Source organism: Parasteatoda tepidariorum, chromosome 2 (genome assembly GCF_982258835.1).
Source record: "Parasteatoda tepidariorum strain Cologne lab strain chromosome 2, Ptep-v5.0, whole genome shotgun sequence".
In the NCBI taxonomy this organism is placed as follows: Eukaryota; Metazoa; Arthropoda; class Arachnida; order Araneae; family Theridiidae; genus Parasteatoda; species Parasteatoda tepidariorum.
Genome location: NC_141756.1, coordinates 93,265,349 through 93,281,729, shown reverse-complemented (window position 1 = coordinate 93,281,729; position 16,381 = coordinate 93,265,349). Strand labels below are relative to the sequence as shown.

The following is a 16,381-nucleotide window of genomic DNA, read 5'->3' as shown; positions in this document are numbered from 1 at the left end:
AATGTCTTACAGAAAGAGGATAAAGCTTATTGTAAGCTAACAGAACTTACTTATATCATTTTTAAACGCAACTTTGAATATTAAAAAGTTCAAATCTTCGCTGCGAATATTTTTTTGCAGAATTATGAGCGTGAAGATTTAATAAAGACAAATTACCCTCTTTAAAGGCTGCAAGATTTTTATATTTAATTCAAATAATGATTAATAAGCTAATCTTGAATTAGCTAATTAAAAAATTCTCAAGTTAATTATGTGTACTCTACTTATGAAAGAGCTGATTGTTATTTTTTAAATTTAAAGACATTACCTGTTGAAGGTTCATAATATTTGAATTTGTATGCTTTAACATATGTTTGTTAAAAAAGCCAATGCAAAAAATATTTGATGAATGTGAAGTTCGGTCAGCAAAAAGATTTTATAACTATAGATTGATGAAGAAAAATTGTATGTTTACAACAGATTAAAGTGATTAGTTTAAAAAAATAAAATTTTGCTTTTAGCTTTTATATCAAATGTATGAGGATGCATTTATTTATAGAGAAGAAAGAAAGATCATTTCATCGTTTAAATTATTGTATCAGAAACTAATCTCTCATTATTTTCCTTATTTTTTTAAATTTTTATGTGTAGTTGCTGATTATTTTCTCAGCCAATTCCTTTATATTTTGACATGAAATTTTGCGCAAAAGTTAGTTTAATATCACCATGAACAGCGTTTTGTGCGTCTTTGAAGTAAAAATTGCTAATTTTTAACTTAACATGCAATTACGAGCGGCTATTTCAAGAATAGCACCATCTCCATACACAGCGCAAATGACTCGAGCAGCATTTGAAGCTTCGAGTAAAAGCTAAAAAGAAGAAGATGAACAGAGAAGAAGATTAAGGTTCTTCTAAAAATGCTATGAGAGCATTTAAAAACTCTCTGGAGCAAAAATTCATCAAATTAACAAGATTAATTAAAATAATATTTTAAGTAAATTATGTCTAAGGCAAGGATTTCAAACATTTAAAAAAAAATTTTATCATTACCTAATATTAATTAACATGTTTTTTAAAAAATTATGCTTGTTTGATATCTAGCACTTTTAAAATATCTAGCACTATGATATGATATCACTAAGTTTGATATCTAGCACTAAGATATGCAAAAGATATAGGATATATATAAAGATTAAGATATATTCGTCTAAAGATCTAAATTCGGTTAATAATTTTAGAAAGAAATATTAATGCATCAAAACTAATATTTTAATTCATAATTTAATAAATTAGCGCATAGAAATGACGTCATTATGTGATTGCCTTGGAAAAAAGAAGTTAAAAAAATATGCATACTTAAACACAACTAAGTTTATGTAATTTAAAACACTAAAATAAATAAATATAAGTAAGATTGTGGAATGACCGGGGGGCAGGGCGTACTTCGAATCTAACAAAATTAGTTCTGTTTTTTGGAGATCAGATTCTGAATTCCATTCTACCTAGGTAAGAAAACAGTGCTGCTATATTGGCTTATAGTCCGTGTTGAATTCATGACTTTAGCGTAGATAAGTTTGTTTTAATATATCTACTCTGGAATGTCTTCACTTGTTTTAAAACATCCTTATTTATCAGCCATTGAAAGTGGTCGGAAAAACTACATTACACTACAACTACTTTGTTACATATGTAGTTAATTACAACTACTTTGTTACATATGTAGTTAACTACAACTAGTTTTGTTTTAAATATAGTGACTACAAAATAATTTGCACTGCTGGAGAAATTAATTAACATCGCTGGAAAAATTAATTTACACCTGTATAATTTGCACTGCTGGAGAAATTAATTTACACAGCTAGAGAAATTAATTTACGCCTGTATAATTTACAGTGCTGGAGTAACTAATTTAGAGATGCATAATTTACACAGCTAGAGAAATTAATTTACACCTGTATAATTTACACTGCTGGAGAAATTAATTTACAGATGTATAATTTACACTGCTGAAGAAATTAATTTACTCCTATACAAATACACTGCTGGAGAAATGAATTTACACCTGTATAATTTACACTGCTAGAGAAGTAAGTTTACACCTGTATAATTTACACTGATGGAGAAATTAATTTACACCTGTATAATTTACATTGCTGGAGAAATTAATTTGCGCCTGTATAATTTGCACAGCTGAAGAAATTAATTTACACCTGCATAATCTACACTGCTGAAGAAATTAATTTACTCCTGTATAATTTACACTGCTGGAGAAATTAATTTACAAACTATGTTTAAAATGGTTTTGAATAAAAAAATTTGCTTATATTAAACATGAGGAATTATTTAGAAATGTTTATTCATGTTTACATGAGCCATTTTATTATTTTTCAACTCCTTATGCCTTTCTTGAGAGCGAATTTTTAATGTTAGAGAATGGCTGGAAATTGTCCAATACTTGTAATTTCATTGAGTGTTTAATGCTCTTTTATTTTCTCCACGAAATTAAGTACTTGGAAAATATGTTTCCTTTCTTTGAAATATCAATGTTTTACAAGCTTAGATTCGCTTGAGTATGTGCGGCCAAAGAGATAAATTACCTGTTACTCATAATGGCTAGCTAAAATATTAGTTATGAGTAACTCTAAATACTCAATTCTTGTTAGCTCACAGTCACAGGGGCAGTTAAAATTGCGTTTTTGACAGACGATTTGTACCCATCAAATTCGAAAAGTTAGTCGTGTTAGAGCCCTGCTCACATAAACTAACATAGAAAGTAGTTGCCAGGAATCATTACAAGCTACTGTTTATGTATATATATATATATATATATATATATATATATATATATATATATATATATATATATATATATATATATATATATATATATATATATATATATATATATATATATATATATATTAATTAATTAATGTTTTCATGGGGCACATTAGGACCACCCATAATCATCATGGAACAATCCCTAACGTCTGTAGGTTACTTGAACATAGTTGCAGACCAGGTTTACCCGTTCATGGCAACAGTTTTTTCCTGCGGGGGATGGTGTTTATCAACAGAATAATGCACCATGTCATAAGGGTCGAATCGTCCAGGAACGTTCCAGTAACTTTCAAGTCAAGTCTTGGCCCCCAAATTCCCCTGACCTTATTCCAATAGAGCATTTGTGGTCCTACTCTGAAAACCAAATTCGTGCTGCCACGCTACCCCCTCGCGATGTGAGGGAATTGCAGGACCAGTTGGTGAGCGCTTGATACCAGATACCTTAGACTATACCTATCAGCACCTTGTGGAATCAGTGCCACGGCGGGTGCTAGCAGTTTTGAGGGCTAAAGGTGGTCCTACATGTTATTAGCAGGGTGGTCATAATGTAATGGCTCTTCGGTGTATATATATCGCACTACTCACTGCACTACTTTTCTAAAAAGTAGTAAACTACACATAAAGAAAGAGAAAATTGATTTGCAGAGTCTTAAAAAAAAGATAGAAAATGGAAGGAAAAAAATAAAGAAGAAAAGGAAGAAAAAAGTAGAAAACCTCCAAACAAAATGACCCAAAAGAGAAGTGATTAAAGAACCAATTTAATAAAACAGTCATATAAAAAAAAGTAAATTCCTGATTAATGTTTCTTCATATGAAGATAATAAATACAAATCAGATGTTGGTTCCACTGTGGAAATTGCTTTTTTCTGTATTGAGAAAAAAGTATGATCAAAACTACCAGAATCTGGTAAAGCTTGCCGCGTTTGGAGCTCTATGGGGACCTAAAAAGTTTGGTAATTTTTTAACAAATGAATTTGGCAAAATTTACTATATAGTATGGTTTTGTAATACGTGATAAAATATTGTAAATGTGGTCAAATTTGACAAAAACCATTTATTAAGTTAAACTTAGTTTTCAGTTTTGAATTTTCTACAAAATGTATGGTAATTAGAATTACAATTTTGAAATACACAATTTCCAACAAACCGTTACTATATGAACAGAAAGATTACCAAATGAATCATTTAAATACCGTATATTTTGACTTTACTAACCAGAATTGTTTTGCTTTTTAATATTTTTTTACCGTAAATGTCGTAACTACACAGTCGTTACTACAGTACAGCAATTTTTCTAGAAATGTTTTCTCCTTATGGACTCACGAAATCTTCAATAGAGAGGAGAACAAAGATAACTACTTCACGTGAGAATTTTGAACATAATACTTTTATATTGTCGGATAAAATAAAAATGTCTGCTAATTTTTCACTGAAATTCAATTATTTCTAAACTTCCTTCCGAGTTTACGTGAGTACTCGGTTGAACAGAACTAAAAAATTTATATTTTTATTAAAGACAATTTCTGCTTCAAATACTCTATATTTTTTCCCATGCCACCTGGGGAGTGACTAACGTCATACAGGTATCTGGGGGGCAGATTTGTTGACCACTTTTCCAGAGGCACCAATTAGGGGGGCGAACGTTGCTCCTTCAGTAAGGACGGATAGTACAGAGAATGAAAGAACATCCATGCCCTGTCCATGTCGAATCCAGAACCTTTCTGATGCAAGGCCAGTTTTCTAGCCCCTACACAGGCCGATCGGCAAAATACTCTATATTCAATACGTCTTCGACTTTTATCCACCCTGGTCTTTCCTCGCCTATCCCTATAATATTTTTTACGTTATTCACAAAGTATTTAAATCCTTTATTTTCAACTTTTCAGAGAGAACTATTCAAAACCCAACATTTTTAATTATCTGTAAAAAAAATTTCTTCACAAAAAGTCCAAATATAAAAGTTTTTAAAAATGTATAAAAGCAGAACTTTCTTGTATAGAAATTTTTAAGAAAATTCATTTACACAAAATAATCTTTACACAAAAACTGAAAGCAGTTTATCACATTTAACCAAATATTGTTAAGACTAAAAAGAATTCCTAGTAAATTAAAAAAACGTCATTACTTTTACAAGATAAAGCTTTAAAAATCGATTTCTTGTAAACAAAGCAGAAGACCCATCTTCGAAAGCAATTAACTTAAGCTGGTAAAAAACTTGTAACTACACTTCAAATTTTCATTTCATTCTGTAGCTATAAAAATATAACTTTTATTTGAGGATTAAAATAGATTACAGGGAAAAAAATTGTATATAAGCTTTTCCGAATAAAAAAAATCTGTTGAATTTTCAAAAGTTTTTTTTTTTTTTTTTTTTTGCTGAAAAATTAATGTTTTGGCAAGGTGCGGTTTACTCAGTAACAAAGGAAAAGATAAAGAGTAAAGAAAAATTAAGAAAACAAATTCGAACATGGATTAAATATTTTTCGTTTTGGTAATTTAGCAAATCTTTTCAAACGTGATAATTTTTGTAAGAAAACTTTTCGAAAATTGTTCTGAAAAATAAGTCACCAGCATGTGTGACTTTTTAAAGTCAATAAAAAATTATCTTATCCCTTTATTTACAAAGGAAATTAAAACTCTTAAGAATAACGTGTAGAAATGAATTTTTACTTTACGCCAAATTTGATACTGGCGTACCTTTTTTTTTTTTTTTAGCTGACATTTTATTTACCTTTTTTACTTCATACCTTTACACTAAGTCATATTGACTCAATAAATTAGCTTTTTCAATCAATTTATCTGAAGGAAAAAAATTTAGAAAGCAACGCATTTTTTGGTTTTTATAACTTAAAGCTTTTCTGCAGTTAAAAACAAAAACTTTTTTTAAATTAATTATTTGTAAATAGCTTGTGACAAAGAGATAAATATTTATGAAGAAATAGTGTTTCTGAAAGTTTCGTTTTTTTGTAAATGTAAAGTTTTTATTATAACTAAAACATTAACGAAAATTAAATATAAAATAAAATCCAGACAAAATAAACTAACAATTTTTAATATCAGCAACAAATTTTGTTCAAGAAGAAAAGAACAAAAATTAAAAATGGAATGTTTTCATGGCAATGACAACAATTATAATAATTGACTTATATTTTGCGTTCTGAGAAAAAAGTATGGTTAAAACTACCAGAATATGGTTGAATTTACCATGTTTCTGACTCTATGGGAGTACCAAAAAGCTCGGTAAATATTACCTATGCGCTTTTCAATGATTTCGATTAAATTAATTATTAAATATAGTGTTTTAATATGTCATAAAAATGTGGACTTTTATCATGATTTCTTATAGCACGTTTTAAAAACCACTGATTTGGTTAAATTTAATTTTCAGTTTAATATTTTTTACTAAATCTTTGATAATAAAAGCTATGACTTTAAAAGCCATTATTTCTGGAAAACCTTTACAATATGAACGGAAAAATTACTTAAAAGGCCCTTTAAATACTATATAATTTGGTTTTACTACCAGTATCATGTTTGTTTGTTTTTTTTAAATAAAAATAAAAGAAGACACACATATTATTTATATTATTGGTTTAGAGTGCTTTAATTTTACCAGAATTCTTTTCTCAACTCGGGTAGTAAGAACTTTTTGTGTTAAATTTACCGTAAACTCTACGGTTAATCGGATGTACAGACTGCTGCAGGTTTTTTCTCTTTTATTTATTTTTTTTATAATTTTAGAATGAAAGTTCTAACAGTATAATGTATAATAGCAATATATTAATTTCACACTCTTAATAAGCTCTCTAATGCTTTTTGAACAAAACTCTTTATTACATTGTTTTTCTTAAGCCCTTCTGAACCTTTCTATCCTTTTTTCCAGTTTTTATTTTTAAAAAAAACTAACTGACTAGACTCTTGGGATACTTAAGGCTATAATAAGAACATTTCAAGTCATCTTGTTAGAATTAATACAAAAAATGACTATTTATTAGATTATTTTATTTACACCGTATTTGCGTTTAAATTACTTTAATTTAATGCACGTGTTGCCACTTATGGTCGTCTCTAGGCAACAGTGCGATTCTAACGTTAGTACTTTAAGTCTATTATTAAGATTTATTTTTTTACTAAGCTGTTATTATTTTAAAATTATTATCATCCCTCCCTTATTGCTTAAAATATTTCTAAGAACTAAATTTTAAACACAAATGATTTGCAGCAGCTAGAAACTAATAATTAAATTTAATAAAAACGCTTCAAAGATTATTTCTCCCTTTTTTTATTTATTACAACGTGCTCAAACTTTGCATTACTGAACTGTGTATACTTACTTTAAGGATTTAAAATTTAACATTACTGTTTATCAATATAAATTTAGTAGTATTTCAAAAAATATCTTTAAATACTTATCGAGCAAAATAATAACATTTTAAAATAGACTTTTTTAATTTTTAGTTGGTCATTACTTCAAGATTAGATTATTAAAACAAATAGCAATTCATTATTGCTTAAATTTTTCAAACTCTTACTGACGCTACATTTTGCTTCATAAAATATGTTTCTATATGCCTATTCGAAAAACAGAAATAAAATAAATAAAACTAATGTTTAAATCACTATTCGACGCAAGTAAAATTTCTAAAAACAAAGAAAACATCACGAAATTTATAATTAATTGCAACGAGTTTATTATAGCTATAACGAGTTTATTAAGGTTTCTATTGCCATTTCTGTAAAATTTTACAATTTTTTATTTGTCAAGAAAAACTGTAAAAAATATAAAGCTTATTTTATGAGTTCTATTTACTTGCAGATTATACGCAATAAATAAAACTTACTTTTTTTCTTAATTTTGTTCATATTTTTGTATTTATTATGCAATATATATATATATATTTCAAATTGTAAAATCAATGCAGAAATAACTCAAAATATTAAAAATATCATTTTGTAATGTAAACATATTGCAATATTAAATTATATAATTTAGTATAATGCAGTATGTTTTATCAGTATTGCAATCAATCCGAATTCAAAACATTGAATCAGTAACCATAGGACAGTGAATTGATTTTGTTCCTACTATACGCAATGCTTTTTTTTACAGCAAATTTCTTACCAGTCTAGTTTTGGCGAAGGCAGTTCATGACCGTGTAATTTGGGCAAACTTTCAGTTTCGTGCTATTTTAAGGTCATTACTCTTCCAATATTCATTTACTCAGGCACGGGCCACACACTTTTGGGAAATATTAAAAATAAAGTTGAATGAGTAACCATAGGACTGAGAATTGATTTTGTTTCTTCTACACTCAATGCTTATTTTCCAGAAAACTTCGTACGTGTCTAGTTTTGGCGAAAGCAGTTAATGACCTTAAATTTTTTACAAACTTTCAGTATCTTGCAATTTTAAGGTAATTTCTTTTTCAATATTCATTTACGCTTTGCTTCAAGTGCAAATTCTATGACGGGAACAGTTTAAATGAATGTAAAGTATTTAAAACTTTTGAAACTTGGAAGCAATTTTCAACGTATAAAGTTAAAAGCTGATTTAATAAAATTCTTTAGAATTTTCCTTTATTAACTTCGACTGTAAATTGTACATATAAAGAATGATAGAGGTACCATCTTTATTTTCTCTTTTCAACATATAAATTCGAAAGTCGATTTACTAAAATTCTCTAAAATGTCAATAAACCTTCATCCATTAACTTCGAATATGGCTGAGTATAAAAGGACTGATTCTCAAGGCTCAATCTTTATTTTCTGTTGTTATAAAGCCTATTTTACTAGAATTTACTAAAATGTCATTTAGTAACCTCATCCATTAACTTCTAATATGATTGTGTATAATAGGAATAGTCCCTAAGGTCCTATCTGTATTGAGTATTGCCAACGTATAAACTTAGACATCGATTTAATATAATTCAATAAAATGTCATTAGTAGACTAGTAATACTTAAAGGAAATTGATAATTTTATTCAATGTTATGCATATTTCAAAACTTCTGTGAATCATTTCAAATTTTTTTGCCTAAATTTGTTAACTTTATTAATATGTCTCAGCAATCAAAGCAAAATATTCAATTTTTTTATATATTACTCTACAAAAGAAACTATTTTATTCAAAAAATTGACTTGATTAGCAAGGATTCTTCCCATGTAAGAAATATCTCGCCTTTAAATAGAAACAAAAATTATATTTCTATCTGAGTTAGAATCCATATCATCGTTTCTAATAGAAAAAAAAAGTCAACTTTCTAAAATTTTTGTGTGTGTCTTCGGAATTGTATGAAAAGCTCGGTATTAATGATTTCAACGTGTATAAGTCAGTTCAATTTGAGACAGGGTTATTTAATTAAATAATGTATTGTAACACTGTCTATTTATTAAAAGTGATTTTGGTAAAATATCATTGTTAAAATAGTCTCATTCAAACAATAGTGCAAATCAAAAAGAACACTCTAATTGTTACAATCTAACAAAGCATTGTTAAACCGGGAAATTCTCATTTCTAAAGTTTACATGCGATTTGTAAGGTTCTTTTTTTACGATTGCTTAAGCTACAATTAGAAAAATGGCGAAAGTGGTACGATTCTTGCAAAAAAAGCTGTAAGTATCAAATGTTGGTAAAATCTCTTAACAGTTTCAATAATTTATTAATTTGTTTTTAAAATTACTACAAGGACTTTATTTCAAATCGAAGCAAAAAAATCTACACTCAAAAATACAGGTTTCTAATATTATTCAATTTAAAAGGTATAAGTTGATTTAATAAGAACATTTTTTTTTCATTCGTATCGTTCATAAGAATGTACTCTCCACAATTCACTTGTTTTAAAGAACAATGTCCTCTGTCAAGTCTTGAAAATGGGCGCCCATTTTTGAGCACTTTTACTATCGACTGTTATATGTCACTTTAACTAGACTAAATTGTTAAATCAATGTTGCTCGGTAGTTCTTCTTTTATATTTAGTAATTACGATTTAAAATATTTATTACCGAGGGATATTATAATAAGTTTTAATTTAAAATCAAGAGCGTTTTTTATATAATTGTCAAATTTTAAGTTACAACTTACTATCAACGTATTACAGATAATTTTGAACACAACTTTACAATCATCAAATCTATTAACAAAATTTAAAAGTTTCAGTTTTACTAAAATAAGCAATCGAAAAAAGATTTGTGTTGTATTTATTTTTTGGCAATGGTATTTGCAAAGATAAAAACGATTAAATTATTTAACACTAGAAAGACTGAAACTTAGTACATATCTATATTGCCCAAAAGCAGTCAAAATTACTGGATTGTAAAAGAATAACTAATGTGTAAATAAATTTTTTACAAACTAGTTTTTAATATTTTTTATATTATTTACAGTTATATAACAAGTTATTAGTAAATATTACGAAAACAAATTATATGTTGTACAAAAAGTCACAAAATTCTAAGAAATTGTGTCATTATATACATCATTGTTTTTCGAATCGAAATTAAAAAGCAATCAAAATGACTTCCTTGGGTAATCTCGTGTTAAGATTTTTTTAGAATATACCGGACTCCTTACAAAAGTTCCTTTATGGTGAAAAATTTGAAGAAACAAAATCTCTTTAGTAAAAAAAATACACTTATGATATGAATCTGTTATAGTACTGAGGAAACTGGATCATTCTGTCTTTCTGAATATGCGAAAATAATTTTCTATTTTCATCAAAAAGCACAAAAACCATATTTATCTAGAATTTTTAATTTTAAAAATACAAACTAAAGAAATCATTGACTCCATTTAGTAAAAGAAAAGTTTTAAGGTTCATATTTATGATAACATTTTATATGAAGGTCTCACTTTTACGATAAAGTGTTTGTTTTAACGGTAAAATGTTTTGTGAAGGTTTCGTATTTATATAGTAAAATTATTTGCAACTGGTCATTATTTACGATAAAATAAAATATTTTATGAAGGCTTCCTTTTTACGATGAAAAAATTTTTTGAAAGTTTAACTTTAAGAGACACAAATTTCTCCTAAAATAATCCCAGTCATATTAAATAAAATTATTTGCCTCATGTTGTGTTACATACGGTGTTTAAAAGAGAACTATAATATATTTCCAATTTTAGTGCAAAAGTTTTTAAGAAAGGGGAGAGTAATGACGAGAATTATTTTGAAATAAGAGCTTGGTCTGAAGTTCCTAAAGAACAAATTGCATTTGAAAGTGAAACGGAAGAGTCTAAGACTCGTAATGATAAGTCTGAGGTTGAAGGTGATAAAGGAAAAAAGGAGTCAAAGATGACTCGTGATGATGCTACTCTTAATGAGTTTTATATGGCAAATGATGCGAAGTTTATATTAAGAGATTGGAATAAAGTTCTAGCAGAACAAATGATGGCGGAAATAGAATACAAAGAGTCTAAAAATGCTCCCAACGATGAAACTCTTGATAATGCTCTTGTTGTAGAAAATAAGGAGAGCAAAGATGCTCGTGAGATTGGGACAGTTGATGAACTGGATAAAATGGATACACTGGAGCAGTTGTTCGACTGGTTGATGCGCTGGTGAGAAACTTAAAACGTCTGGCTTGTAATGATAGTACTGGTAGCACAAGCTTGAGACAATAATTGAAGACTCTCTGATGGTTCAAAATTCTATAATATTTGATATAAATGATAATGATAAAGAAAATAAGCTACGATGATTGAAATAACGTTTTAAATTGTTTTTGGTGTATTTTCTGTTGCAATAACTTATAAATATGTTTCAATAAACGATTTATTACGTAATAATTCTCATGTTTTTTTTTTAATTCTTTCCAGTTTTTTTTTTAATTCTTCTTTTCCAGCAAATTTCTTACGCGTCTAGTTTTGGTAAAGTCAGTTCATAACCTGAAATTTGTACAAAATTTCAGTTTCTTGCGATTTTAAGGTCATTACTCTTTCAATATTCATTTACTCAGGCACGTGCCGTACACTTTAGGGCCATATTATAAATAAAGTTGAATAAGTAACCATAGGACTGTGAATTGATTTTGTTTCTTCTACACTCAATGCTTCTTTTCCATCAAATTTCTTACTTGTCTAGTTTCGGCGAAGGCAGTTCATGACCTTGAAATTTGTGCAAAGTTTCAGTTTCTTGCTACTTTAAAGTCAAATTTAAGGTTAAACCAAATACACACCACGCATATGTTTAATATTAGGTACTACTCATTGATATGTAGTCACAAAAATATATGACGGTCAAATTCTTAGAAAATGGTCAAATTTTAAATATTTTTGAATGACCTTTGACCTTAGATATAAAGGTTCACTGAAAGTATTTATATCGTTATAGTTAGAGTAAAAGTAGTAAAACATAAAATAATGATGCGTGCTGGGATTCACTCGTTTTACAAAAAAAATATTGCAACTTGTAAATGGATGAGTTTTTCTCAAAATTGCAGAGAATTTTCGGTTTTGCACAGATCCAGAAACACGGTTAATTTTAGCTCATTTTCTTAGTTTTTATCATATTTTCTTTATCAGTGTGACCCCAAGAAACTCAAAAAGAAATTTTAAACAAAAAGAAAAAACACGTGCTTAACAGTTTTAACACATCCCGAAAATTTCAGAAGTCAAAAATGTCAAGCATCCTAACCTACTTTATTAGTAAGACTATAAGAAAAAAACTGACTCTTAAGGTACGAATTGCTACACATTTTTAAAAGATTATAACATCGGAAAAAATGTTTGTGCACAAAAAAAAAGGGGAAATAAAAGTTTTTAAGTATTTATGGGTTATTCGAATAATTTCTGCTCTTTTATATAGGACGTGCTTTGAAAAACTGAATAATTATTCTTTTGAAAATTTTTTAATTACTTAAATAAACACATAAATTCTAAATATGTAATATTATTTGGGAGGAATATGTTTAAATTTTGTAAGCTTATTTTCGTATATATATTCTAAATTTAATACAATTATAAATAAACGGAAAAAAATTGAAACTTTTTTGAACTTCAAACCCGCATCTTATATTTTAAAAAAAGAATATTTAAAAAAAAATGAAAAAGTAAGAAAAGCATTAAGTAGGAAAATGTATTAAATTCTAAAAAAGAACAAAACAAAATAGTAATAAATTTTAATATGGTAGTTTGAAAATTAACAGTATAAGTAATCTTTTATTAAAAAAACATTATTTTAAAATTGAACATAGTGTCAAGATTTTTAACTGCTTAAGGACTTTTTAATGGTACCCAATCCACGAATAAATCATACCTTATCACGTTTTAGTTTATAAAGCTAATTACATTTCCCAAACATTTATGTAATATGCATATTAACTTTATTCGTCATAAGCGTTGTTTAACAAGTAGTAAGATAACGCAAGATTAATACTGGTAGTCTTTCTGATTTAGTTTTAGCCTCATGACAAAGATAACAACAGAAATAAAGCTTTAAATGAGTTCAAAAGTTCCATGAATTTGATGCTTTCATGTGAGATATGCTTCATTCATGTGGCTGTATATGATGTTTTATAGATACGCTATATCATTATAAGGAGTTACTACTTAAAGATCTACTATTGATAAAAGTATGTTGGCAAATATTCTGAAAGCAATTATTTTATAATATTTCGAATCGCTTTTTAATTTATTCAATTTTTATCTATAAAATTCTTTAGTTTAAAATGCTTGTTCAAGTCATGAACTCATTAGTCAAAAGAATTGTTTAAACTAAAAACGAAGAAAATAATGTAAGTTAGGTTATAGTTATTGGTAAAATAAATTTTAAGAACGAAAAAACCGTTATAAGCTAGTCTAGTTAAGCGATTTTCTGTTATCCAAAGTTAAAACAGAGGGTTTGTAGTTAAACTGCTTTACTATAAATAAAATAAACAACACGTGGTATCAGATATATTTAGTTATATAAATTTCGTGGCGTAGATTATAAATGCTACCACGTTAATGTAAAGGAACAACCACTGATGAACAACGATTGTGCATTAACATTACTGTTAATGAACAATATTTACGGGAATCATTAATAATGGTTCATGTTAATATTGTTCATAGAATTAATCTGATAGTGTTAGAAAAAATAAATAAATATTAAAATACGCGTAATAAGCATATTTTTTAATCTAATTGAGTTAAAGCTAGCAAATATCCCCGGTATTATCTTTAAAATGCTTCAAAAATTGAATTGTCCATAGGTATTTGCACTTGAAGAAGAAAATTACGGACACCCACACATGTGACCTACGACGTCAGCGCCAGCTGATTTATAAGCAAAAAGGTGTGTTAAAGTTGAGCTAAGTTTTTCCACATAAGTTAGAATGTTACTAAGTTTACAGCTGAATTTTAACTGGTAGTAGAATAAGAGAAGATATTTACTTGTTTTAGATATGATATGGGAAGAAAGTTTAATTCATTCATATTGATTATTTTTAACCCTATGGTGATTGTATATTGAGACAGTGATTTGGGTATGAAGACTTCAAATCTGAAATTGTGTTTTATTCCTAAAGTTACAGTTTCTTATATACTTTTAGACTATTATTAGCTGAAATGTACAAGTTTAAAAGCGTTATATGTAACAGTGGAATCATAAATGTAGCAACAAAATACCAGGGAAGTTAAGGTAAATCATTAGGTTTAAAACTGAAGAGACCCATACCTGTCGTCATACCCCCTAGACCCCCTATAGGGCCTACGCTATTCTATTCTGACCTGTTCAGAAGCACGCTAAGAGGTAGTTCATAATAGAGAAACGCCTTTAATGGCGTATGATGCCATTTCCAGGCATGGGTTCCTATGCAATTTTAAACCTAATAATTTGCCTTAACTCCCCTATAAATTTGTCGCAACACTCATGCTATCATTTGTCGTATATAACGTTTTTAAACTCGTGCCTTGCGACAAAAAAACATGCCCTTTAAAAAAAAACTGTAAATTGGAGAGAAAGAGAACAATATCAGATTTGAAATCGGAGACTTGAAACTATCCAAGATCCGTTAAATAAATCTCCTGCAACGGAGAATAAAATGTTCTAGAGTGTAATCTTTAAATATTGAGTGAAGAAAATATTTACCAATCACTTTCAGAACAACTGTGTACATGTATGTTCTATCCCATCTATAATCTACGCGACAGTAGTAGACACCAGCGTCACCTTCTTTCACAGAGACCAATTTCAACACCGGAGGCCATGGACTTGGATCAAAGGTTGCCCTGGATCTCAACTTATCTGAGGGAACGTGCAAGGAATTGGAGCCGCCCTCTCGTGCATCCACTGTGTAGACGGACATCACCTCGTCATCCTTGTACCAGAATATACACTTGATGCCACTTTCTGGAGGACGTTGTGGTACTTGGCATGGTAAATTGGCAGTGGATCCCTGGAGAGCTTCAAACTCTGGTAATGGTTCTGGGAAGAAAAAAAATAATACTTAATAACATTACTTTCATTCATCAGTGTCATGTATTTGCTGTTCACTATATACAAAAATTATCATTATTGCTGAGTGTTCTACATAGTAAAAAACTCTGGAACAAATTGCAATAATAAGTACCGGCACTTAGGGTTCATCATCCGTGAAATCAATATTAAGTTAAGCTCCATTTTTACCGCAAAATATTATGCCAAAATTTTTACAGTTATGTCTATTTCAGTGGTTTCACTGTAAAAATTATGATACATCAGTTTTATTGTTCGTTCGGGGTAAAAAAAAAATTCGTTCTGAAATATAGGTACCCTTAGTGCCGGTACTTTTTTACGGAATTTGATTCCGGAATTTGTTACGGTCAGATACCTTCTTTGTTAGTATTCGAATTACGAATTTTACGCCTCATCTATAATATGTGATATTATTTTAAAATTCTTGCTGTGTTTTAAAATTACGAATATTTTTTTTAAAATACTTACAACATTTAATACAGCCGATTAGTTGTAAAAACATTAAGGGTAATAATACTAAATTCTGATGGAATGCTAACGTTCAGATTACTTTTCTACGTATAGTAAAAACTCAATTTATAAAAAAAATATTTAATTTTTTAAGCATAACACGAGGACATTTTAAATCCATGACTTGAATACATTTTTAACATACTTTTTATGTTACGATGCTGCAGTTAAATCACTAATACAAAAACTCGACCTATTTTCAGATTTTTAGCATATTGTTTGCTGTTGTTCAAAATACGCTGAATAGGTTCAAAATAAACAGGTGTCAAAACCTTTGTGAAAAAAAAAATTCTTTCTTCCAGCAATACACACTGTCGTTAATGATATTAAGCAAATTACTATTATTTTCCTAATTATATATTTTTGGAAACAAAAATGAAAATAAATTATGAAATTAAAAACACTCATTTATAGGTCATTCTTTTTAATTTGAAAAAAATGTTTTCTAGATTGTTAGTCTCAAAAAAATATTTAAATAATGTATCAAAATACGACATTTTTCGTACGAATCTTAATAATTTATGTTATATCGCTACTTTAACATCTAACACAACACTCGATTTAAATGTTTTCTGTTTTAAATGAAAGCCTATGTCATGTTTTCTATATTTTTCCAA

The 16,381-nt window shown here is 28.2% G+C and overlaps 1 protein-coding gene across 1 annotated transcript in view; it reads right to left on the bottom strand.

The window, feature by feature from the left end:
* Window positions 1–16,381, bottom strand: part of LOC107440764 (adhesion molecule nephrin-like) — a 213,430-nt gene that overhangs the window by 140,835 nt on the left and 56,214 nt on the right. The window contains exon 3 of the mRNA XM_043044524.3: window positions 14,889–15,224. Within this exon, the coding sequence (XP_042900458.1) occupies window positions 14,889–15,224 (336 nt within the window). The remainder of the gene's footprint in view (window positions 1–14,888; window positions 15,225–16,381) is intronic.